This window comes from Pelodiscus sinensis, unplaced genomic scaffold (assembly GCF_049634645.1).
Source record: "Pelodiscus sinensis isolate JC-2024 unplaced genomic scaffold, ASM4963464v1 ctg100, whole genome shotgun sequence".
NCBI lineage: Eukaryota > Metazoa > Chordata > Testudines > Trionychidae > Pelodiscus > Pelodiscus sinensis.
Genome location: NW_027465939.1, coordinates 345,690 through 371,938, shown reverse-complemented (window position 1 = coordinate 371,938; position 26,249 = coordinate 345,690). Strand labels below are relative to the sequence as shown.

The 26,249-nt window shown below is 57.2% G+C and overlaps 1 protein-coding gene across 1 annotated transcript in view; it reads right to left on the bottom strand.

Annotated features, from left to right (window-relative positions):
* The window catches only part of LOC142825271 (talin-1-like), an 89,229-nt gene that overhangs the window by 18,280 nt on the left and 44,700 nt on the right, over nt 1–26,249 (bottom strand). The window contains 6 exon segments of the mRNA XM_075917105.1: nt 4,548–4,613; nt 4,615–4,677; nt 4,679–4,692; nt 4,803–4,955; nt 6,012–6,141; nt 6,431–6,528. Coding sequence (XP_075773220.1) covers nt 4,548–4,613; nt 4,615–4,677; nt 4,679–4,692; nt 4,803–4,955; nt 6,012–6,141; nt 6,431–6,528 — 524 coding nt within the window.

Sequence of the window (26,249 nt, the reverse complement as noted above, 5' to 3'; positions counted from 1 at the left end):
TAGGGGGTGGGGATAGGGGGTGGGGCCGGGCCATACCTGCACGTAGAGCAGGTTGAGCTGCACGGGGTCGCGGGAGTCCACGTTCTGGTTGGAGTAGGCGGGCGGGGCGGGATCAGGGAATGGGGGCGGGGGGCGGGGCGGGAAATGGGGGTGGGGATAGGGGGCGGGGCCGGGCCATACCTGCACGTAGAGGCAGCTTGAGCTGCACGGGGTCGCGGGAGTCCACGTTCTGGTCGGAGTAGGCGTGCGGGGCGGGATCAGGGAATGGGGGCGGGGCGGGGCAGGGTGGGATCAGGGAATGGGGGGGCGGGGAGAGGGGGCGGGATTGGGGTGGGGATAGGGGGCGGGGCCAGGCCGTACCTGCACGTAGAGCAGGTTGAGCTGCACGGGGTCGCGGGAGTCCACGTTCTGGTCGGAGTAGGCGGGCGGGGTGGGATCAGGGAATGGGGGCGGGGAGGGGGTGGGATTGGGGAATGAGGGGGCGGGGAGAGGGGGCGGGATTGGGGGCGGGGTGAGGGGGTGGGGCCAGGCCGTACCTGCACGTAGAGCAGGTTGAGCTGCACGGGGTCGCGGGAGTCCACGTTCTGGTTGGAGTAGGCGGGCGGGGCGGGATCAGGGAATGGGGGCGGGGGGCGGGGGGCGGGGGGCGGGACGGGGCGGGGAATGGGGGTGGGGATAGGGGGCGGGGCCGGGCCATACCTGCACGTAGAGCAGGTTGAGCTGCACGGGGTCGCGGGAGTCCACGTTCTGGTTGGAGTGGGCGGGCGGGGCGGGATCAGGGAATGGGGGCGGGGGGCGGGGGGCGGGACGGGGCGGGGAATGGGGGTGGGGATAGGGGGCGGGGCCGGGCCATACCTGCACGTAGAGCAGGTTGAGCTGCACGGGGTCGCGGGAGTCCACGTTCTGGTTGGAGTGGGCGGGGCGGGATCAGGGAATGGGGGCGGGGACGGGGATAGGGGGCGGGGCGGGATCAGGGAATGGGGGTGGGGATAGGGGGCGGGGACGGGATAGGGGGCGGGGATAGGGGGCGGGGCCGGGCCATACCTGCACGTAGAGCAGGTTGAGCTGCACGGGGTCGCGGGAGTCCACGTTCTGGTTGGAGTGGGCGGGGCGGGATCAGGGAATGGGGGTGGGGATAGGGGGCGGGGGCGGGGATAGGGGGCGGGGCCGGGCCATACCTGCACGTAGAGCAGGTTGAGCTGCACGGGGTCGCGGGGAGTCCACGTTCTGGTTGGAGTGGGCGGGCGGGGCGGGATCAGGGAATGGGGGCGGGGGGCGGGGGGCGGGACGGGGCGGGGAATGGGGGTGGGGATAGGGGGCGGGGCCGGGCCATACCTGCACGTAGAGCAGGTTGAGCTGCACGGGGTCGCGGGAGTCCACGTTCTGGTTGGACTGGGCGGGGCGGGTTCAGGGAATGGGGGCGGGGACGGGGATAGGAGGGGCGGGGCGGGATCAGGGAATGGGGGTGGGGATAGGGGGCGGGGGCGGGGATAGGGGGCGGGGGCGGGGACGGGGATAGGGGGCGGGGATAGGGGGCGGGCCGGGCCATACCTGCACGTAGAGCAGGTTGAGCTGCACGGGGTCGCGGGAGTCCACGTTCTGGTTGGAGTGGGCGGGGCGGGATCAGGGAATGGGGGGTGGGGATAGGGGGCGGGGGACGGGGATAGGGGGTGGGGATAGGGGGCGGGGCTGGGCCATACCTGCACGTAGAGCAGGTTGAGCTGCACAGGGTCACGGGAGTCCACGTTCTGGTTGGAGTAGGCGGGCGGGGCGGGATCAGGGAATGGGGGCGGGGACGGGGATAGGGGGCGGGGCGGGATCAGGGAATGGGGGTGGGGATAGGGGGCGGGACGGGGATAGGGGGCGGGGCCGGGCCATACCTGCACGTAGAGCAGGTTGAGCTGCACGGGGTCGCGGGAGTCCACGTTCTGGTTGGAGTGGCGGGGCGGGATCAGGGAATGGGGGCGGGGACGGGGATAGGGGGCGGGGCGGGATCAGGGAATGGGGGTGGGGATAGGGGGCGGGGACGGGGATAGGGGGCGGGGATAGGGGGCGGGGCTGGGCCATACCTGCACGTAGAGCAGGTTGAGCTGCACGGGGTCGCGGGAGTCCACGTTCTGGTCGGAGTAGGCGGGCGGGGGCGGGATCAGGGAATGGGGGGCGGGGATAGGGGGCGGGGATAGGGGGCGGGGCCGGGCCATACCTGCACGTAGAGCAGGTTGAGCTGCACAGGGGTCGCGGGAGTCCACGTTCTGGTTGGAGTGGGCGGGGCGGGATCAGGGAATGGGGGCGGGGACGGGGATAGGGGGCGGGGCGGGATCAGGGAATGGGGGCGGGGATAGGGGGCGGGGGGCGGGGATAGGGGGCGGGGATAGGGGGCGGGGCCGGGCCATACCTGCACGTAGAGCAGGTTGAGCTGCACGGGGTCGCGGGAGTCCACGTTCTGGTTGGAGTGGGCGGGGCGGGATCAGGGAATGGGGGTGGGGATAGGGGGCGGGGGCGGGGATAGGGGGCGGGGCCGGGCCATACCTGCACGTAGAGCAGGTTGAGCTGCACGGGGGTCGCGGGAGTCCACGTTCTGGTTGGAGTGGGCGGGCGGGGCGGGATCAGGGAATGGGGGCGGGGGGCGGGGGGTGGGGGGCGGGACGGGGCGGGGGAATGGGGGTGGGGGATAGGGGGCGGGGGCCGGGCCATACCTGCACGTAGAGCAGGTTGAGCTGCACGGGGTCGCGGGAGTCCACGTTTCTGGTTGGACTGGGCGGGGCGGGATCAGGGAATGGGGGCGGGGACGGGGATAGGGGGCGGGGCGGGATCAGGGAATGGGGGTGGGGATAGGGGGCGGGGGCGGGGATAGGGGGCGGGGCCGGGCCATACCTGCACGTAGAGCAGGTTGAGCTGCACGGGGTCGCGGGAGTCCACGTTCTGGTTGGAGTGGGCGGGCGGGGCGGGATCAGGGAATGGGGGCGGGGGGCGGGGGGTGGGGGGCGGGACGGGGCGGGGAATGGGGGTGGGGATAGGGGGCGGGGCCGGCCATACCTGCACGTAGAGCAGGTTGAGCTGCACGGGGTCGCGGGAGTCCACGTTCTGGTTGGACTGGGCGGGGCGGGATCAGGGAATGGGGGCGGGGACGGGGATAGGGGGCGGGGCGGGATCAGGGAATGGGGGTGGGGATAGGGGGCGGGGACGGGGATAGGGGGCGGGGGGCGGGGACGGGGATAGGGGGCGGGGATAGGGGGCGGGGCCGGGCCATACCTGCACGTAGAGCAGGTTGAGCTGCACGGGGTCGCGGGAGTCCACGTTCTGGTTGGAGTGGGCGGGGCGGGATCAGGGAATGGGGGTGGGGATAGGGGGCGGGGACGGGGATAGGGGGTGGGGATAGGGGGCGGGGCTGGGCCATACCTGCACGTAGAGCAGGTTGAGCTGCACAGGGTCACGGGAGTCCACGTTCTGGTTGGAGTAGGCGGGCGGGGCGGGATCAGGGAATGGGGGCGGGGGGCGGGGGGCGGGGGGCGGGACGGGGCGGGGAATGGGGGTGGGGATAGGGGGCGGGGCCGGGCCATACCTGCACGTAGAGCAGGTTGAGCTGCACGGGGTCGCGGGAGTCCACGTTCTGGTTGGAGTGGGCGGGGCGGGATCAGGGAATGGGGGCGGGGACGGGGATAGGGGGCGGGGCGGGATCAGGGAATGGGGGTGGGGATAGGGGGCGGGGACGGGGATAGGGGGCGGGGACAGGGATAGGGGGCGGGGATAGGGGGCGGGGCCGGGCCATACCTGCACGTAGAGCAGGTTGAGCTGCACGGGGTCGCGGGAGTCCACGTTCTGGTTGGAGTGGGGCGGGGCGGGATCAGGGAATGGGGGCGGGGACGGGGATAGGGGGCGGGGCGGGATCAGGGAATGGGGGTGGGGATAGGGGGCGGGGACGGGGATAGGGGGCGGGGATAGGGGGCGGGCTGGGCCATACCTGCACGTAGAGCAGGTTGAGCTGCACGGGGTCGCGGGAGTCCACGTTCTGGTCGGAGTAGGCGGGCGGGGCGGGATCAGGGAATGGGGGCGGGGATAGGGGGCGGGGATAGGGGGCGGGGCCGGGCCATACCTGCACGTAGAGCAGGTTGAGCTGCACGGGGTCGCGGGAGTCCACGTTCTGGTCGGGAGTAGGCAGGCAGGGCGGGATCAGGGAATGGGGGCGGGGACGGGGATAGGGGGCGGGGCTGGGCCATACCTGCACGTAGAGCAGGTTGAGCTGCACGGGGTCACGGGAGTCCACGTTCTGGTCGGAGTAGGCAGGCAGGGTGGGATCAGGGAATGGGGGCGGGGATAGGGGGCAGGGATAGGGGGCGGGGCGGGGAATGGGGGTGGGGATAGGGGGCGGGGGGGCGGGCCGTACCTGCACGTAGAGCAGGTTGAGCTGCACGGGGTCGCGGGAGTCCACGTTCTGGTTGGAGTGGGCGGGCGGGGCGGGATCAGGGAATGGGGGCGGGGATAGGGGGCAGGGATAGGGGGCGGGGCGGGGAATGGGGGTGGGGATAGGGGGCGGGGCCGGGCCATACCTGCACGTAGAGCAGGTTGAGCTGCACGGGGTCGCGGGAGTCCACGTTCTGGTCGGAGTAGAAGAAACTTGCGGCGCAGCAGCAGCGTCTCGCTGTCGTCGACGCCCTGCTCCCGCAGGGTTCTCCCCGTGGTCCAGCCAGTTCACTGCGGAGCACAGAGCGTGAGCGGGGCCGAACGGCAGCCCCCGGCGCGGGGCCAGGAGGGACAGACAGACCCGCCGTCCGGACAGACGCGAGCCCAGTGCAGGGACGTACGTTCATCGTCCGTGTGCAGCTTCTGCTTGAGCCGCTCCATCTTCTTCTCATCCCGCAGCAAGGTCTTGTCCTTCTTGAGCGTCCCCGTCACCTCCTCCTTCTTCTCCTCCAGCAGCTCCCGCACCAGCGAGTACTCGTCGTGGTTGGTGATGCCTGCAAGGCAGACGGAGCAGCACCCCTCAGCGGCTGCCTGGGGAGCCCCCGGGCCGGCGCCACGGCCCTGTGGCACAGCCTACAGGGCACAGACGGCCCCGCGCCGGGCCAGCACCCCATGCCCATGCCCCCCGGCCAGGCACAGCCCCTCCACCGTGGCAGCACCCCCCTCCCAACCACAGCCAGCCCCATGCCTGGCCAGCACCCCACGGCCATGCCCCCATGGCCAGGCACAGCCCTCCCCCCCCATGGCGGCACTCCCTCCCCTCCCACAGCCAGCCCCGTGCCTGGCCAGCGCCCCATGCCCATGCCCCCACAGCCAGGCACAGCCCCTCCACCGTGGCAGCACCCCCTCCCCTACCACAGCCAGCCCCATGCCTGGCCAGCGCCCCATGCCCATGCCCCCACAGCCAGGCACAGCCCCTCCACCGTGGCAGCACCCCCTCCCCTCCCACAGCCAGCCCCGTGCCTGGCCAGCGCCCCATGCCCATGCCCCCACAGCCAGGCACAGCCCCTCCACCGTGGCAGCACCCCCTCCCCTCCCACAGCCAGCCCCGTGCCTGGCCAGCGCCCCATGCCCATGCCCCCACGGCCAGGCACAGCCCCTCCACCGTGGCAGCACCCCCTCCCCTACCACAGCCAGCCCCATGCCTGGCCAGCACCCCACGGCCATGCCCCCACAGCCAGCCCCGTGCCTGGCCAGCGTCCCATGCCCCCATGGCCAGGCACAGCCCTCCCCCCCATGGCGGCACTCCCTCCCCTCCCACAGCCAGACCCGTGCCTGGCCAGCGCCCCATGCCCATGCCCCCACAGCCAGGCACAGCCCCTCCACCGTGGCAGCACCCCCTCCCCTCCCACAGCCAGCCCCGTGCCTGGCCAGCGCCCCATGCCCATGCCCCCAGGGCCAGGTACAGCCCCTCCACCGTGGCAGCACCCTCTCCCCTCCCACAGCCAGCCCCGTGCCTGGCCAGCGCCCCATGCCCATGCCCCCACGGCCAGGCACAGGCACAGCCCCCGCCCCCCGCGTGGCCGCGCCCAGGCCAGGCTCTCCCTCACCGATCCGGGCACAGATGGTCATGAGCATTTCTGTGACAGTCTTGGAGTCGTCCACCATGACGGTTTTAACCGTCCCGTCCAGCATGCGAATCTTCAGCGGTCGCTGCTTCTTCTTGTACTCCATGGTGTCCTGCAGCAGGCGCTGGCGGTTAGGGCTGGGAGCCGGCGGCTTTTAGCCCAGGCTGGAGAGGGTCCTGCACTGAGCTCCAGAGGGCCCGGGTTCGGTTCTGCCTGCCGGCGCTGCACTGGCGACCGGGGGCTCCTCCGGGCACAGGGGACCAGCACGCCCTCCCGGTGCGCTGCACTGCCCCAGGGCATCGGGGTGCACCCAGCGCTGTGGGGCAGGCAGGGGACGCCGGGCGCTGCGGAGCACGGGGGCTGGGGCAGCGGGGCTCAAGGCCGGGGGCCTGGGCACTCACCCCATTGCGGAGCATGTAGTAGTCCAGAGCCTTCCCGGCTTCCAGCCAGATTCCTTTCTTCGGGTCTTCGTCCGAAAGGAACAGCCCAAAGTCACTGGCTGAAAAACAGAGCAGGCGCTGCAAGCAGGGGCCCACGGGCCAGAGGGCCCCCAACTCCCCGGCCCCTTCCTATCGGGCCACATTTAGGCTGCTAGGAAAGAGACTGAAATCCAGGACCTCTATGGTGGGATTCTCGGAAATGCTTCCAGTTCCACGCTCAGGGCCAGGTAGGCAGGCAGAGCTTCAGAGTCTCAATGCGTGGATGAGACGATGGTGGAGGGAAGAGGGTTTGGATTTATTAGGGACTGGGGACACTTTTGGGGGAGGGGGAGCCTATAGAGGAAGGCTGGGCTCCACTAAGCCAGGGTGGAACCAGACTCCTAGCACTGAACGTTGAAAAGGCCGCAGAGCAGTTTTTAAAGCAAGTCGATGGGTGCGGTGGAGACGTGGCTCAGTCAGACATGGGTCTATTCACAGAGATGCTCTGTGTTCTAGTGAGGAGGAGGAGATGGAAGTGTGAGTCAGATCAGATGAGACAGACTCAAAAATAATATTAAAATTGTGACGGCGCGTCGGGGTCCCCCAACTCCTGCACCCCGGAATGGCACAAACAGACTGCACCAGCCGGTGGAATAGAGGGAGTTTATTGCCTCTCCAGGATACAGCCCAGCACAGATGTAACTGGTTCCAGGGCAGGCCTAGGATGCCTCAGCCCCCTTGAGATGGGGGAGCCTGGGCCCCTAAATCCCAGCCCCTTTCCCTAGGCTGCTTCCCCCGTGATACCAGACAAACTAAAACTCTCTCCCAGCCCTGCCCCCAGCCAGGTGCTGGTCTCCCCCCCTCCCTCGGTCTCTCCCTGTGAGGCTGAGCCTGGGTGTCTGGGTTAATTCACATTTGGGAGAGTCGGTGAGAATCCCCCATCACAGCGCAGGGGGCCCCGGGTCACAGAGCAGACAGCCCCCACTGCGCCCCAGCTGCCCCCCTTCCTAGAGCAAAGTGAACAGGGTCACTCCGCTTGTGACCAAAGGAAGCTCGGGTCCCCTGCCCGGGAAAGCCACTGCGGTGACATTGGCGCTCCCCTTGGCTCGGGCTGGCTGCGGCGCTGCCCTGCAGGAGCTGGCTCCCCCCTGTCCCGTTGCTGCACAGCTCTGGGGGGGCCGGCACGGGCCCGTCTTCGGTGGCTGTCCCAGCCCTTCCACTGCCCTTGATCTCTGGCCGGGGCCATGAGCCCAGCGAGCTTTTCCCGGAAAGCCAGGATGTCTTCACCCCCCGACGCTCCATCCAGGGAGGTCTTCCCCCCCCATAACTCTCTCAGCAAGCCCAGGGGGTCCTTCCCTCTTCCGCACCCTGGCTCGGTCTGGGAGAGCCTGGCAGACACTCGAGGGGCCTTCCCCTGTGCAGACAGCAGGTGGGGCAGATACTCGTCCCAGTCCTGCGGGTGCCGGAGCATAAAGGCCTCCAGCATCTGCTTCAGGGTCCCCTGAAACCTCCCAAATAGCCTGCTGGGCTGGGCGCCATACGCTGGGGTCCACATGAGCCGGGCCCCGAGCTTCTCCCACTAGCACCAGAGCGGGGCCGACATGGAGTGGGACCCCTGGTCCGTGAGGACTCCTGGGGGAACCCCACCTCGCTGAAAAGGGCCAGCAGCGCGTCTGCCACCGTGTCTGCCTGGATAGAGGGCAGAGCCACGGCCCCGGGACAGTGGGTAGCGAAATCCACGGCTACCAGGGTGTATTTGTTCCCCGTCCAGGTCGACCGGCCGACAGGCCCCACTATCTCTAATGCTGCTTCCGGAACCACTCCTCCAATCAGCCTTCCTTTCTCCCACCTTGGGCCTTTCCCCCCATCTGGCAGGAGTCGCAGGACCACTGCACGGCTGCAAATATCCCCGGTCAGTAGAAGTGTTGGAGCAGCCTCAGCCACATGCGCCGGATCCTCCGGGGGCCCGCAAAGGGGACGTCGTGGGCCAAATACAGCAGTTTGCTGCGATACTTTTGGGGGACGACCAGCTGCCGCTGGACCCCCCATGCCCTCGCCTTCCTGGGGGGAAGCCATTCCCGGAACAGGAGTCCACGCTCCCGCAGGAATCTCTCCTGGCCACCTCTCCCCCGGGGCTGAGCTGCACGGAGGCCAGCCTGGTCCCTCAGCCTCTGCAAGGAGGGGTCTGCCTGCACCTCAGCCTGGAATTCAGCTGCTGAGGCAGGGATCGGGACCTGTTCCCCACCTTTGCCTAGGTCCGGAGTCCCAGCCTGGCTGGACCCCGTGTCCACTGGGATGGGGCCCTGAGCCCCCTGCAGGGAGCCATCCCCTGGGTCAGGGTCACCAGCCCCTCGCTGACTCTGGCTACGGGCAGCGACCAGGGTCCTGGGGGGTCCGTCTGGCCACTCCTCTAGATCCTCCCCATCAGCACCTCCATGGGCAAGTGCGGGTGGACCCCCACCTCCTTGGGGCTCTCGGCCCCCCCTTTCAGATGCACCCTGGCTACAGGCACTTTAAACGGGGTCCGTCTATGCCCCTCAGGGTCAGCTGAGTGTTAGGTACCATGTGGTCTGGGGCTACGACCTCGGGCCAGGCCAGCGTCACCTCCGCCCCGTGTCCCAGAAGCCCGTCACCTCCCTGCCATCCACCTGCAGGGCCACGAGGCTCTCGCTCCGCAGGGGCCGTCCTGCCCCCACCCAGTACACGGAGAAATCCGCCTCCCGAGGGTCAGATCTCCCAGGGGAGGTGCACTGAGCATCCTTCCCCCCCACTCTGAGCTGAGGTTTGCCTGATGGCCCCAGCCTCTGGGGCAGCCTGCCCTTCCTCCAGCCCCAGCCAGTTAACCCTGGAATGTCCCAGGTCATGGGACCTGTTCTCGCGCCTGGTGCATTGAGCCCTCTTGTGGCCTCGTTGCCCACAGCGATGGCAAGTTAGGTTCTGTGGGCCCATTCAGGTCGGCTCTGCCCGGGCCCTGCCTGGTCCCTGGGGCTCACCTCGGAGGTGTCTCTCTCCGTTGCTCAGCCGAGAACCGGTCTCTGTGCGATTCTTTCTCTCCGGGACTCCCGTTCACACCCGGACCAGCTCTCCGTGAACTCATCCACCAGCCTCCCGGCCTCCTGGGGGTTCTCTGGTCTCCGGTCCTTGAGCCACAGCCTCAGTCTGGGTGGGCACGCTTCATAGAACTGCTCCATCATGACCAGCTTGAGCAGCTCCTCTGCGGCCTGGGCTCCGACTCCAGACACCCACTTGCGGCAGTATTGCGCCAGGCGGGAGGCCAGATCCACATAGGTCTCCTGTGGCTTCTTCTGCACCCCCTGGAGCTTCTTCCTGTACATCTTGGAGGCCAGCAGGGCCTCCTTGACTCGGCTGTAATCCCCTGGCTGTAGGTCCTCCAGCTGACTGAGCACTCCAGCCGCCTCCTGGTTCAGAGCGGGGACGAGCTCCTGCAGCCAGTCAGCTGGGGGGACCCGTTGCAGTCCACAGGCCCTCTCAAAGGAGCTGAGGAACCCATCTATGTCGCCCATGTCCTTCAATTGGGCCACCACGAGCCTCTCCAAGTGTCTGGCAGTCCTGGGACCTTGGGGCCCATCCGCACTCAGCGCCGCTTCTCCGCTCTGCCATGGCCAGCTCATGCTGCTGTTGCCTATCTCAGTCCTGGTGGTCCCTCTCTCGATCTTGGCGCTCCTTCTCTTGGTCCTCTACTTCCAATTCCTTCTTCCGCAGCTGGATCCCCAGCCACCACAGCTCTGCTGGGCTGGACCTTTCCCTGGGCAGACTATGGGTTGCAGGGTTCCCCTGGGAAGCTGTCCCATCTCTCCGGCAGGCTCCAGTGCTCCGCCCCCCCCCCCCCCGAGCCTGTCACGCTCCCGGGGGGGGTCTGGCTGCTCCCCACTGGGACAGGATCCCAGCCCCGTGGCTGGTCATTCTCCTCCAGCCAGGCAATCAGCTGGGCCCTGGTTGCTTTCCGCACAGCAAGCCCCTCTCTCTGCATAGCCCCACCAGCTCTGCCTTCTGGCGTTGGGCGTAGGCTCTCTCTCTACTGGTCCCCTCGGTGCAGACTCACCAGTCTAGTGCTGCAGCGCCCCACGATTCCCCGGAACCGCTTCGCTCTGCCTCCAGCATGCCTGGCTCCAGGGCTCTTGCTTCTATTGCGCCTTGTCACTCACTGCTGGAAGCTCCATCCACGGGGTGCAGTGCATCCCACTTCTGACACCAGTGTGATGGCGCGTTGGGGGTTCCCCGTCTCCTGCACCCCCGTAGTGGCACGAACAGACTCCCCCAGCCAGTAGAACAGAGGGAGTTTATTGCCTCTCCAGGATACAGCCCAGCACAGATGTAATCGGGTTACAGGGCAGGCCTAGGATGCCTCAGCCCCCTTGATAAGGGGGAGACTCCGCCCTCCTCCCTCTGTCTCTCCCTGGGAGGCGGGGCCTGGGTGTCTGGGTTAATCCACATTTGGGAGAGTCAGTGAGAATCCCCCATCACAGCGCAGGGGGACCCCGGGTCACAGAGCAGACAGCCCCCACTGCGCCACACAAATATTTTTTAAGTACATCATAAGCAGGAAGCCGGCTAAGCAACCAGTGGGGCCCTTGGACGATCGAGATGCTAAAGCACCACTCCAAGATGATAAAGGCATAGCATTCTTTGCTTCGGTCTTCACAGATGAGGATATTGGGGAGATTCTCAAACCTGAGCCATTCTTTTTAAGTACAAATCTGAGGAATTGTCCCAGATTGAGGTGTCAGAGGCGGTTTGGAATAAATTGATACACTTAACAGTATCAAGTCACCGGGATCAGATGGCATTCACCCAAGAATTCTGAAAGAACTCAAAGGTGAAATTGCAGAACTATTAACAGTGGTTTGTAACCGATCCTTTAAATCGGCTTCCATACCCAATGACTGGAAGACAGCTAATGTAATGCCAATATTCAAAAAGGCCTCTAGAGGTGATCCTGGCAATTACAAACCGGTAGGTCTCATCTCAGCACCAGGCAAATTACTTGAAACTATGGTAAAGAATAAAATTGTCAGACAAGTAAAAACATAATTTGTTGGGGGGAAGTCAATGTGGTTTCTGTAAAGGGAAATCCTGCCTTACTAATCTGAGGGGGTCAAAAATCATGTGGACAAGGGGGAGCCAATGGATATAGTGTACATAGATTTCCAGAAAGTATTTGACAAGTTCCCTCACCAAAGGCTCTTAAGTAAAGTAAGTTGTCATAGAATAGAAAGGAAGGTCCTTTAATGGACTGAGAACTGGTTAAATGACAGGAAACAAAGAGTAGGAATAAATGGTCAGTTTTCCGAGTAGAGAGAGGTAACTAGTGGGGTTCCCCAAGGGTCTGTCCTGGGACCCATCCTGTTCAATTTATTTATAAATGATCTGGAGACAGGCAAATAGGGAGGTGGCAACATTTGCAGATGATTCCAAACTGCTCAAGGTAGTTAAGACCAAAGCAGACTGTGAAGAACTTCAAAAAGATCTCCCCAAACTAAGTGACTAGCAACAAAATGGCAAATGAAATTGAATGTGGATAAATGTAAAGTGATGCACATTGGAAGCAATAACCCCAACTATATGTACAATATGATGGGGACTAATTTAGCTACAACCACTCAAAAGAGAGATCTTGGAGTCGTTGGGGAGAGTTCTCTGGAAACATCTACTCTGGGTCAAAAAAGCAAACAATGTTGGGAATCGTTAAAAAGGGGAGAGAGAATAAGACAGAGAATATCTTATTTCCTCTATATAAAACCATGGTACGCCCACATCTTGAATTCTGCGTACAGATGTGGTCTCCTCATCTCAAAAAAGATATCCTGGCATTGGAAAAGGTTCAGAAAAGGGCAACAAAAATGATGAGGGGTTTGGTACGGGTCCCATATGAGTAGAGATTCAAAAGATTTGGACTTTTCAGCTTGGAAAAGAGGAGACCAAGGGGGGATATTAGAGAGGTCTATAACCTCATGACTGGTGTGGAAAAAGTCAATAAGGAAAAGTTATTTACTTATTCGCACAATACAGGAACTAGGGGTCACCAAATGAAATTAATAGGCAGCAGGTGTAAAACAAATAGGGTGCGTCTAGACTGGCCGCTTGAATTTGCGCAAGAACACTGACGTTCTAACGTAAGAATTCAGTGCTTCTTGCGCAAATACTTTGACGCTCCCGCTCAGAGATAAGCCCTCTTGCACAAGAATACTTGCACAAGAGGGCCAGTGTAGACAGGCACCTTCATTTTTTGCACAAGAAAGCCCGATGGCTAAAATGGCCATTTTAGCGCAAAATGCATCTGTGCCAATCTAGACGCTCTTTTGTGGAAATACTTTTAATGGAAAAACTTTTCCATTAAAAGTATTTCCGCAAAATCATGCCAGTCTAGACGCAGCCATACAGTTTTTCTTCACTCAGCACACAGTTTACTTGTGGAACTCCTTGCCAGAGGATGTGGTGAAGGCTAGAACTTTAACAGGGGGCCTGTCACTGGAGAGGAGAGAAGGGGGCCTGTAACCAGAGGGGAGAGAAGGCAGGCTCCCCAGGCTGAGGAAACTCATGGTTTCAGGGCTGCCAGGGAACACTTGAGCTAAGGACATTGGCTGGGGAAGCCAAAGAGCACAAAGAGACACCAGCGGCCAGCAAAGGTAAGGACAAGAAAAAGGACTGGAAAACCTGATGTGGCCACATGGTATGGAACCTCTTCCCACTGCCCGGGTCTCGAGGTGTGTGAACAGCAGCTGCTAACATTCGGCTTCTTTAAATCAGCGGGTCAGGGTGGTTGCATCCAAGAGTTGGAGAAGTGCTGGCTAAGGAGCTCCCTGGACCATTAATGTTTATTTTTCAATAAGGCTTGGAATACAGAGGAAGTCTGGAGGAAAGCTAATGTTGCACCAATAGTGCAAATTGGTGCACAAGGGAAAACAGAATCCCAAGCACACGTGTGAAACAACGGGGACTAAATAGCCACAACTATTCTAGAGAGATCTTGGAGTCACTGTGGAGAGTTCTCTGGAAACACCCACTCAATGTGCAGCGGCAGCCAAAAGCAAACCGAACGGCGGGAATCATTAAGACGGGGCTAGAGCAGTGGTGGAGAAACTAAGGCCCGGGAGCTAGATGTGGGCCTTGGCTTTTCTGGATCTGGCTTCCAAGGCTCAGAGGTCCCCCACTATCTTTGAAAACTCATGGAAGTCAGGAGAACTCCTGGGATCACTGGGAAAAAGGCAAGTGCAGTGCCCATCTTTACAAAAGGGAAGGACAATCCAGGGAACTACAGACCAGTCAGCCTCACCTCAGCCCCCGGAAAAATCATGGAGGGATCCTCAAGGAATCCATTGTGAAGCTCTTGGAAGAGGGCAAAGGGATCAGGAATAGTCAGCATGGATTCACAAAGGGCAAGTCGTGCCTGACCAATCTGATTAGCTTCTATGATGAGGTAACTGGCTCGGTGGACATGGGGAAGTCAGTGGATGTGATAGACCTTGACTTTAGCAAGGCTTTTGATACGGTCTCCCACAATATTCTTGCCAGCAAGTTAAGGGAATGTGGATTGGATAAATGGACGGTAAGATGGATAGAAAGCTGGCTAGAAGGCCGGGCCCAGCGGGTAGTGATCAATGGCTCGATGTCAGGATGGCCGTCGGTCGGTTTCTAGCAGAGTGCCCCAAGGTTCGGTTCTAGGACCGGTTTTGTTCAATATCTTTATTAATGATCTGGCTGAGGGGATGGATTGCACCCTCAGCAAGTTTGTGGATGACACTAAGCTGGGGGGAGAGGTAGATACGCTGGAGGGCAGGGAAGGGTCCAGAGTGACCTGGACAGATTAGAGGATTGGGCCACAAGAAATCTGATGAGGTTCAACAAGGACAAGTGCAGCGTTCTGCCCTTGGGACGGAAGAATCCCAAGTATTGTTACGGGCTGGGGACCAACCGGTTAAGCAGCAGTTCTGCAGAAAAGGACCTGGGGATTACAGTGGATGAGAAGCTGGATATGAGTCAACAGGGCGCCCTGGTAGCCAAGAAGACTAATGGCAGATTAGGTGCATTAGGAGGAGCATTGCCAGCAGATCCAGAGAAGTGATCATTCCCCTTCATTTGGCCCTCGTGAGGCCACATCTGGAGGATTGTGTCCAGTTCTGAGCCCCCACTGCAGACAGGATGTGGACGCATTGGAGAGGGTCCAGCAGTGGGCAAATGAAATGATTCGGGGCTGGAGCACATGACCTTTGAGGAGCCGCTGAGGGATTTGGGTTGTTTAGTCTGCGGAAGAGTGAGGGGGGATTTGAGAGCAGCCTGCAACTTCCTGACGGGGGGTTCCAGAGAGGGTGGAGAGGTGGTTCTCTGACGGCCGAACAAGGAGCAATGGGGCAGGTCTAGGTTGGATATGAGGAAAAACAATTTCCCCAGGCGGGCGAGGAAGCGCTGGGAGGGCTCCCGAGGGAGGGGGAATCTCCGTCCCTAGAGGGGTTTGAGTCCCCGCTGGACACAGCCCTGGCTGGGATGGTTGAGCTGGGTTGGTCCTGCCCTGGGAGGGGGCTGTCGCGATGGCTCCTGAGCTCTGTGATTCTCTGAATCTTCCCAGACACACGGTGGGAAAGTTGCCACTCACCAAGTACCATAGCGCGTGCCTGGTGAACCCCCTTCGCACCTGTAACTCCCACAGGGGCTGGGTTTCTGCGGGACACCCCAAGCAGTCTGGTGGCCGCCGAGCCCACGGAAAGGCCGGGACCTACACGGCAGGGCAGGCCTCTGGGTAAAACGCCAAGGCTTGTCCAGGCCCCGGGGAAGAACAAGCGACACGGCAAAGGAGACCAAAGGCAGCCGCAGTTCGGCTTTGCCCCTGCACCTCTCACGTCATTTCTCTAGGCATGAAGCTCGAGCCAAGGGCTGACAGACCTGTCCAAGCTGTGGCTGAGTTCCTGAGGCCGTTAACCCCCAAACTCACTCTCCTGCTCGACCCTCAGAGAACTTGGAATCCCTGCCTGCAGCCGAGCGCTGCAGCTGAACCGGAACTGGTCTCCGGCTCGCTGCTGACAGGGAAGGGAAATTGGGGCAGAGGCCAACCTCGCACTGGCCTGGCGGCGGGACGGGCCCTAGGGAGCGGAAGCGCATTCTGTGGAGTGAAGACTTGGAGCAATTTCTCACGGCCCTGGGCCTCGGCGCAGCCTGGGGGCCCGAGACAGGCGATTCCTTCCGTAGCCTCCCAGCGCAGACGAGGGTCAGACCAGCCTGTGGCCTGCCCTGCTCCCAACAGCTTCGGCTTGGAAGTGCCGACGGACCTTAGCCCCGAGCTCCTGCATGATCCAGGCCTGAGAACCCCAACTTCCTCCTCCAGCCCCATGGCTGGTGGCCAGCGAGGGCGGAGCCTGCGGGAAGAGATGCCCAATCACTGAGGAGGAAGGGATGGAGCCTCTGCCGCATTCCTTGCTACGCCAGGTCAACGGTTAACTCCTCTTGGGTCACGTTCTGTCCCTCGCTTTTGTCCGGCTCCAGCCTGTGCCGCTGGGTCTCATCCCACCTCCGTAGGCTCGGTGCAAGGGGCTCCCCCAGAAACCTCCTCCCCTGCCACCAAGCTACTGCCCCGCTCTCTGCTCAAGGGAAGTGCTTTTCAAGCCCCTTTCCAATGCAGAAACAAGAGCGGACGCGGGGTTCCCGGGACGCGGGCGTCATGACACCTGTTGCAAGGCCACCCGCTCCCAGCCCCCTTCTGTCGCCATGCTCGGTCGGATGGCTCAGACACCCGGTGCGCCTCCAGAGGGTCAGCGGCCCGGCGCTGGGGAGAGGGAAGCCCCCGCTGAGCTGCAGGTCACAGCGGTCACAGCGTGTCCCGCCTAGCACTCAGCCCTCCACCGCCGCCGGACGGCTTTACACAGCTTGGGACCCGATCCAGGCGTCCTGTCCCTAGCACTGCGCACGTCAGAAGCCAGGCCCCGCTCCACACAGCCCACGGCGATCCACAGCTGGGCTCATTGTCCAGGGCTCCGGCTGGCAGCCCTGCCCCGGCCGGTGAGAATGAGCAGAGACGACACCGTGGGCAAAGGCTGGCGGGGGTGGGGAGCCGTGTGTGTGTGCAGTTACGCACCAGGGGCAGGCCCCTGCACCTGGCTCTGCGTGGCTGGACCAGCTGCCCTTCCCCCCCGCCAGCGGCCAGGCCTCCCAGCACGTTGGATGCGCTGCAAGGCGCTACGCTGGCTTGTGCGGCCATCTGCCAGGGACCGGAAAGCCAGCCGACAGGAGAGGGCAGCCACTCAAATGGGAGATGATGAGGAGGGACAAGAGTTATTCCTGGGTGTGCAGGCTTTGGGAAGAAATAGGAACACAGCCTGCTGCAGGGGCCTGGCTGAGCGAAGAATTCTAGTGTCACGTTACTGGATTTTAAGGGGAGCAGCCAGGTCACTGCTGTGCCCATGCGGGGGGGGGATTACCCCAAAGTCTGTACAAAGGGGGCATGTGAGGTGTCACAAGAAAGCTTCTGCTCTACTGATTCTGTGTCTGCTATTCGTGCACTTGTGTGAGGTCTGTACGTGGACTTAGAAACATGGACTCCAGTGGTTCCCAACCTTTGTGTGTGGCAGGTGCCGCACCGGTGGGTGACGTCATCCCACTGCATTGCCCGGCCGGCCAGACCCATGCCAAGTGCACCTGCGCCGGCACCAGGCGCCCCACCGCGGCCATTTCACTGCTTCAGACTGTCCGCCCAGCTCCCGCGGCTTTCTCGCCACGTTCCTCCGCAGGTTCTCCCGCCGCCAGCGCTTCCCCACCCGCCGGCATGGCACGAATTGGGCCCCGCAGCGCGTGCGGCCCGTCCTCCCCTGGCCATCCCGCGTCGCGACCCCGACGGGGCGGGCACACGTAACTGCCCCGGGGCGCGCCGTGGCACCGCGTTGGGACACTGATGTGTTCTGTGGGGATGCTGGAAAATTCTGTCTGTGGCTAAGCAACGGGCAAGGAATGCTCACCAGGGGCTCTGCTAATTAGCAAGGGGACAATGACGCTCCAGGTGCCACCTCAGGAATGGGACTGACAACTGCAGACTAGCCGGCTACCAGCACGGGACACAGGGATAGGTCATAGAATCATAGAACTGGAAGAGCCCTCAGGAGTCATCAAGTCCAGCCCCCTGCTCTAGGCAGGACCAATCCCAACTAAATCGACCCGGCCAGGGCTGTGTCAAGCCGAGACTTAAACACCTCTAGGGATGGAGACTCCAGTACTTCCCTAGGGAACCCGTCCCAGTGCTTCACCACCCTCCTAGGGAAATAGTTTTTCCTAATATCCAACCTGGATCTCTCCCACCACAACTTGAGACCATTGCTCCTTGTTCTGCCAACTGTCACTACTGAGAACAGCCTCTCTCCATCCTCTTTGGAACCTCCCTTCAGGAAGTTGAAGGCTGCTCTCAAATCCCCCCTCACTCTTTGCTTCTGCAGACTAAACAGACCCAACTCCCTCAGCCTCTCCTCACAAGTCATATGCTCCAGCCCCCTAATCATTCTGGTCACCCTCCGCTGGACCCTTTCCAATGCGTCCACATCCTTTTTGTAGTGGGGGGCCCAGAACTGGACACAATACTCCAGATGCGGCCTCACCAAAGCCGAATAAAGGGGAATGATGACATCTCTGGATCTGCTGGCAATGCTCCTCCTAATGCAACCTTATAGACTCATAGACTTTAAGGTCAGAAGGGACCATTCTGATCATCTAGTCTGACCCCCTGCACAGTGCAGGCCACAGAATCTCACCCACCCCTCCTAGAATAATCCTCTCACCTATGTCTCAGATACTGAAGCCTTCAAATACTTTGAAGACCCCAAGCTGCAGAGAAACCTCCAGCTGTGATCTGTACCCCATGCTACAGAGGAAGGCGAAAAACCTCCAGGGCCTCTGCCAATCTACCCTGGAGGAAAATTCCTTCCCGACCCCAAATATGGCGATCAGCTAAACCCTGAGCATGTGGGCAAGACTCACCAGCCAGACACCCAGAAAGTTCTCTATAGTAACTCCTATCATCCCTCCATTGACCTATTCCCACTGATAATGAATGGTCAATTAGTTACCAAGATCCTGTTATCTCATCAAACCATCCCCTTCATAAACCCATCTAGTTTAATCTTGAAGCCAGATAGATCTTTTGCCCCCACTACTTCCCTTGGAAGGCAGTTCCAGAACCTCACTCCTCTAATGGTTAGAAACCTTCGTCTAATCTCAAGTCTAAACTTCCTACTAGCCAGCTTATATCCATTTGTTCTTGTGTCCACATTGGCATTAAGCTTAAATAATTCCTCTCCCTCCCTGGTATTTATCCCTCTAATATATTTAAAGAGAGCAATCATGTCCCCCCTCAGCCTTCTTTTGGTTAAGGTAAACAAGCCAAGCTCCTTGAGTCTCCTTTCATAAGACAGGTTTTCCATTCCTTGGATCATCCTAGTGGCCCTTCTTTGTACCTGTTCCAGTTTGAATTCATCCTTCTTAAACATGGGAGACCAGAACTGCCCACAGTATTCCAAATGGGGTCTCACCAATGCCGTGTATAATGGCACTAACACCTCCTTATCCCACTGGAAATACCTCGCCTAATACATCCCAAGATCGTATTAGCCTTTTTCACGGCCATGTCACAATGGCGGCTCATAGTCACCCTGTGATCGACCAGGACTCCGAGGTCCTTCTCCTGCTCCGTTACTTCCAACTGATGTGTCCCCAGCTTATAACTAAAATTCTTGTTATTAATCCCTAAATGCATAACCTTACACTTCTCACTATTAAATTTCATCCTATTGCTATCACTCCAATTTACAAGATCCTCCAGATCTTCCTGTATGATATCCCGATCCTTTTCTGAATTGGCAATAGCTCCCAACTTTGTGTCATTCGCAAATTTTATCAGGACACTTCCACTTCTGGTGCCAAGGTCAGCGATAAAAAGATTAAATAAAATTGGCCCCAAAACTGATCCCTGAGGAACTCCGCTAGTAACCTTCCTCCAACCTGACAGTTCACCTTTCACTATGACCCGCTGTAGTCTCCCCTTTAACCAGTTGCTTATCCACCTCTCAACTTTCATATTAATCCCTATCTTTTCCAATGTAACCAATAATTCCGCATGTGGTACTGTATCAAATGCCTTACTAAAGTCGAGGTAGATCAGATCCACGGCATTTCCTTTATCTAAAAAATCTGTTACTTTCCCAAAAAAGGAGATCAGGTTGGTTTGGCACGATCTACCTTTTGTAAAACTATGTTGTAATTTGTCCCAATTGCCATTGGCCTCAATGTCTCTAACTACTTTCTCCTTCAAATTTTTTCCAGGATCTTACATACTACAGATGTCAAACTAACAGGCCTATAGTTACCCAGGTCGCTTTCCCCCCCCCCCCCCTTTCTTAAAAATCGGAACTATATTAGCTATTCTCAAGTCAAATGGTACAACCCCTGAGTTTAGAGATTTATTAAAAAATTTTGCTAATGGACTTGCAAGTTCATGTGCCAGTTCCTTTAATATTCTTGGATGAAGATTATCTGGGCCCCCCGATTTACTCCCATTAAGCTGTTCAAGTTTGGCTTTTACCTCGGGTATGGTAATATCTACCTCCTTATCCTCAGTCCCATTTGTTAATTTACCATTATCCCTAAGCTATTCATTAGCCTCATTAAAGACTGAAGCAAAGTATTTGTTCAAATATTGGGCCATTCCTAGATTATCCTTAACCTCCACTCCATCCTTAGTAATTAGCGGTCCTACTTCTTTTTGTTTTTTTTTCCTATTTATATGGCTATAAAACCTTTTACTATTGGTTTTAATTCCCTTTGCAAGGTCCAACTCTACCTGACTTTTAGCCTTTCTCACTTTGTCCCTACATGCTCTAACCTCAATAAGGTAGCTTTCTTTACTGATCCCTCCCATTTTCCACTCCTTATATGCTTTCTGCTTTTTCTTAATCTCCTCTCTGAGATGCTTGCTCATCCAGCTTGGTCTAACACTCCTGCCTATACATTTTTTCCCTTTTCTTGGGATACAGGCTTCTGACAGCTTCTGCAACTTTAACTTATAATTCCAGGCCTCCTCCACCTCAAGATCCATAATTTCTTTAGTCCAATCAACTTCCCTAACTAATTTCCTTAATTTATTAAAGTTAGCCCTTTTGAAATCAAAAACCCTAGTCTCAGATTTATTTTTGTTTATCCTTCCATTTCATTTGAACTGAATTAGCTCATGATCACTCGAGCCAAGGTTGTCTCCTACAACCATTTCATCTATGAGGTCCTTGCTACTCACCAAAACCAAATCTAAAATAGCATCCCCCCTTGTTGGTTCAGCAACTACTTGATGAAGGAATTCATCAGCTATCACATCTAGGAAAATCTGAGCCCTGTTATTATTACTAGCATGTGTTCTCCAGTCTATATCTGGAAAGTTGAAATCTCCCATGATTACGCAGTTTCCATGAGTATTTACTTCATTAAAAACATTAAAGAGGTCTCTATCCATATCCAAATTGGATCCTGGTGGTCTGTAACACACCCCAAGCACTATCCCAGGGGAGGATCTGATAGTTTTCTTCCCCAATGTGATTTTTGCCCAAACGGACTCTGTCTTCTCCATTCCATCACTTTTTATTTCTTTACAATCTACCTCATCTTTGATATACAATGCGACTCCACCACCTTTACCCTTATTTCTGTCTTTCCTAAACAGCACATGCCCCTCAATACCTGTACTCCAGTCATGCCCAGTATTCCACCATGTTTCTGTTATTCCTATAATATCTGGTTTCACTTCCTGGACCAATAGCTCTAGTTCCTCCTTTTTGTTACCTAGGCTCCTCGCATTGGTGTACAAACATCTTAATTTTTGCTGTTTGGCCTCATTCACATTCTTTACCCAATTTGGCACAGACGTTATACCTCCAATATGACCTATTAGACTAGTATCCACCCCACCCTTCCTCATGTTCATTCTCCCACCCCCAGCTATATCGTTTTTTACTTCGTTTTCCTCCCTCTCAGTGTTGAAATCTGGCATACAGATTACCTGGGCATCTCCCAACCGTCTTCCCCAAATTCCTAGTTTAAAGCTCTCTTAATCAGTTGAGCCAGCCTCCATCCTAGAAGTCTATTTCCCTTCCTATTTAGGTGAAGTCCATCTCTAGAGAACAGTCCTCTGTCCATAAATGCCTCCGAGTGACAACACATCCCAAAGCCCTTCTTATAGCACCACTGCCTAAGCCATCTATTGATCATCATAATCCTGTCATATCTTAGTTGCCCTTCTCTAGGAACAGGCAGAATCCCACTAAAGATCACCTGAGCCTCAATTTCCTTGAGCGTCCTCCCCAGCCCAGCATAGTCTCCCTTAATTCGTTCCAGTGAGAATCTAGCCGTATCGTTTGTTCCTACATGAAGGATGATCAATGGATTCCTTCCTGCTCCCTTAATAATTCTCTTCAACCTCAGTTCCACATCCCGTATCTTAGCACCTGGCAGACAGCACACCCTTCTATTCTCTGGATCAGCTCTGGTTACAGGCCTGTCTATTCTTCTCAATAAGGAGTCCCCAATCACATAGACCTGCCTTTTCCTAGTGACAGTGAAATTCTCTGGTCTATCTCTAGCTTCATAGAATCATAGAATCATAGAATAATAGGACTGGAAGGGACCTCAAGAGGTCATCGAGTCCAGCCCCCCACCCTCAAGGCAGGACCAAGCTCCGTCTACACCATCCCTGACAGATGTCTATCCAACCTGTTCTTAAATATCTCCAGAGAGGGAGATTCCACCACCTCCCTTGGCAATTTATTCCAATATTTGACCACCCTGACAGTTAGGAATTTTTTCCTAATGTCCAATCTAAACCTCCCTTGCTGCACTTTAAGCCCATTACTCCTTGTCCTGTCCTCAGAAACCAAGAGGAACAAATTTTCTCCTTCCTCCTTGTGACACCCTTTTAGATATTTGAAAACCGCTATCATGTCCCCCCTTAATCTTCTTTTTTCCAAACTAAACAAGCCCAGTTCATGAAGCCTGGCTTCATAGGTCATGTTCTCTAAACCTTTAATCATTCTTGTCGCTCTTCTCTGTACCCTTTCCAATTTCTCCACATCTTTCTTGAAATGTGGCGCCCAGAACTGGACACAGTACTCCAGCTGAGGCCTAACTAGTGCAGAGTAGAGCGGCAGAATGACTTCACGAGTTTTGCTTACAACACACCTGTTGATACAACCTAGAATCATATTTGCTTTTTTTGCAACAGCGTCACACTGTTGACTCATATTCAACTTGTGGTCCACTATGACCCCTAGATCCCTTTCCGCCATGCTCCTTCCTAGACAGTCGCTTCCCATCTTGTATGTATGGAACTGATTGTTCCTTCCTAAGTGGAGCACTTTGCATTTCTCTTTATTAAACTTCATCCTGTTTACCTCCGACCATTTCTCTAACTTGCTACGGTCATTTTGAATTATGTCCCTATCCTCCAAAGAAGTTGCAACCCCACCCAGTTTGGTATCATCTGCAAACTTAATAAGCGTACTCTCTATCCCAATATCTACATCATTGATGAAGATATTGAACAGTACGGGTCCCAAAACAGACCCTTGAGGAACTCCACTTGCTATCCCTTTCCAGCAGGATTTAGAACCGTTAACAACAACTCTCTGACTACGGTTATCCAGCCAATTATGCACCCACCTTATCGTGGCCCTATCTAAGTTATATTTGCCTAGTTTATCAATAAGAATATCATGCGAGACCGTATCAAATGCCTTACTAAAGTCTAGGTATATGACATCCACCGCTTCTCCCTTATCCACAAGGCTCGTTATCCTATCAAAGAAAGCTATCAGATTAGTTTGGCATGACTTGTTCTTCATAAACCCATGCTGGCTATTCCCTATCACTTTATTACCTTCCAAGTGTTTGCATATGTTTTCCTTAATTACCTGCTCCATTATCTTCCCTGGGACAGACGTTAAACTGACCGGTCTGTAGTTTCCTGGGTTGTTCTTATTCCCCTTTTTATAGATGGGCACAATATTTGCCCTTTTCCAGTCTTCTGGAATCTCCCCTGTCTGCCATGATTTTTCAAAGATCATAGCTAAAGGCTCAGATACCTCCTCTATCAGCTCCTTGAGTATCCTGGGATGCATTTCATCAGGACCTCTGGCTGCAAGTCCTTGTCATTCCTATTTTCCCTTGTAATCCTAATGCTCATTATTGGTGTTGTCTCCATTAACTCTTCCCCTTTATCTAAGGGACTAGCCACTCTTCTCTTCTTCCTCACCCTTCCATCTTCATTATCTACCTGCTGTACCCCTTCTTCATTCTCCAGCTCCACATACCTGTTCTTGAGCTCTATTTTTCCTTCACTGATCCATCTTTTCCTCTGAGTCGCATGCTTCCACTGTCCATGATTTTTCCAGGAACCGAGGTAAGACTGACCCGCCTATAGTTCCCTGGATCATCCTTCTTCCCTTTTTTGAAGCTGGGCACTACATTTGCCTTTTTCCAGTCATCCGGGATTTCTCCCTATCTCCACAACTTTTCAAAGATAATGGCCAAAGGCTCCTCAGTGACATTTGCCAACTCCCTCAGTCCCCTCGGATGCACTAAGTCCGGACCCATGGATTTGTGTACATTTAGCTTTTCTAAATAGTTCCTAACCTGTTCTTTACCCACCACGGGCTGTCCATCTTCATCCCATCTTGCGTCACTTGGCGCAGAAGTCCAGGAGCCGACCTTGTCCGTGAATACAGAGGCAAAGAAAGCATTGAGTACTTCAGCTTTCCCCACATCATCTGTCACTAGGTTACCTCCTTCATCCATTAGGGGCCGCACACCCTTTCTGATCACCTTCTTCTTGTTAACATGCCTGTAGAAACCTTTCTTGTTATCCTTCACATCCTTAGCCTGTCGCAATTCCATTTGCGCTTTTGCCTTCCTGATAACTCCCCTGTATTCTCGAGCTAGACCTTTAAACTCCTCCCTGGTCATCTGTCCAAGTTTCCACTCTTTGTAAGCTTCCTTTTTGTGCTTAAGTTCACCAAGGATTTCCCCTGTAAGCCAGTCCGGTCTCCTACCATGTTTGCCTCTCTTGCTACGCGTCGGGATGGTTTCTTTCTGTGCCTTCAATAAGGCTTCTTTAAAGTACTGCCAGCTGTCCTGGACTCCTTTCCCCTTCATGTTAGCATCCCAGGGGATTCTGCCCATCAGATCTCGGAGGGAGTCAAAATCTGCTTTTTTGAAGTCCAAGGTGTGTATTTTACTACTCTCTTTTCTTTCTTTGGTCAGGATCCTGAAATTGACCATCTCATGATCACTGCTTCCCAGGTTGTCACCCACCTCCACTTCCCCTCTTAGTTCCTCCCTGTTTGTGAGCAGGTCAAGCTGCGCACGGCCCCTGGTCAGATCCTTCAGCGCCTGTGTCAAGGTCGTTGGACCATGTGACCTTCTCTAGCCAGGAGGATGCCAGGAGAGGTATATAAGTGCCATGGGGCACCCTCCATCTGGTCTGGAGTTCAGTTCCTCACCCCAAACGCAGCCTTTCAGGGAACAGCGAGCCGGGAAGAACTGTGGATCCGTCCTGACATAGCATGTAACCAGAGACTGTTGAGAGAGCAGTTTGTGACATCTCTGCTACAAGCCTGTATCGAGAACTGGGAGATTCGATGCATGTAACGTATTCTCCTTAACCTCACTCTCGGGCTTTTCTTTCCTTTAGCAATAAACCTTTCGATTTTAGATTCTAACTGGATTGGCCCAGCGTGACCTTGTGTAAGATCCAGAGTGTAAATTAATTGGGCTCTGTGGCTGGTTTCTTGGGACCGGAAGAACCTGTTCGGGGAGGTGAGATGGAGTTCTAACCCCTCACCTGTGTTAGGCCCGGGGCTGATTGGAGCACAGGGAGAGCTGGGGTTCTTTGTATGGCATCAGCACAGCAGGTCTCCCGCTCCCAGAGAAGTGGCCAAGAGCTCTAGTTGCCCTAGTTTTCTTTCATATCCCTCCTTACTCATCTCTTTTCCAGGCTGAAAAGTCCAAGTCTAATTAATTTCCCCTCATGAGGAAGCTGTTCCATATCCATAATCATTTCTGTTGCCCTTTTATGAACCTTTTCCTTTTCTGAGACGGAGCAACCACATCTGCACGCTGTATTCCAGACACGGGCGTACCGAGGATAGGACGTAGAGAAGTTACTCGCTCCATGCAGTAAAGATGGTTCTGAAGATGTGTGTGCCTGGGGTGCTACACTGGTGGTGTCGGGCTCGCCCCGGATCACAGACTTTCGAGCAGTCACCAGGCCAGCTGCACATGTGCAAGTGGAGAGCGGCGTTCCTGCCTTTGAAGTAGCGTGCACAGCCCGCTTTTCCCCTCAGTTCCTTCTTCAGGCAATAGCAGCAGCCCACGAGGGCGGCGAAGAAACGGGGAGGTGGGCGGGTTGTGGAGCGCCCACGGGGACACACATCTGGAAGAACAATCTCTTCGTGCAGTGACGAGTAACTTCTCTCTCTCCTTCGGGTGATGTCCCCGCGGGAGCTCCACTGTTAGTGTCTGTGTGGCAGAGCCCCGAGCCGGACGGTGGGCGTCGACTGATTGGAGGGGACCGCAGTGGCTATGGCAGTATCTGCGGTGGAGCATGGTGGAATGGTGTAGTGCTTCATGAATGTGTGACTGGACGGCCATGTCGCTGCTCTGCGTGTTTCCTGGAGTGAGACCCCCTTGAGGAAAGCAGCTGATGTCGCCATCGCCCTGGTGGAGTGGCCCTTGGAGTCATGGGGAATGCCCTGTTCTGGAGCGAGTAGCACGC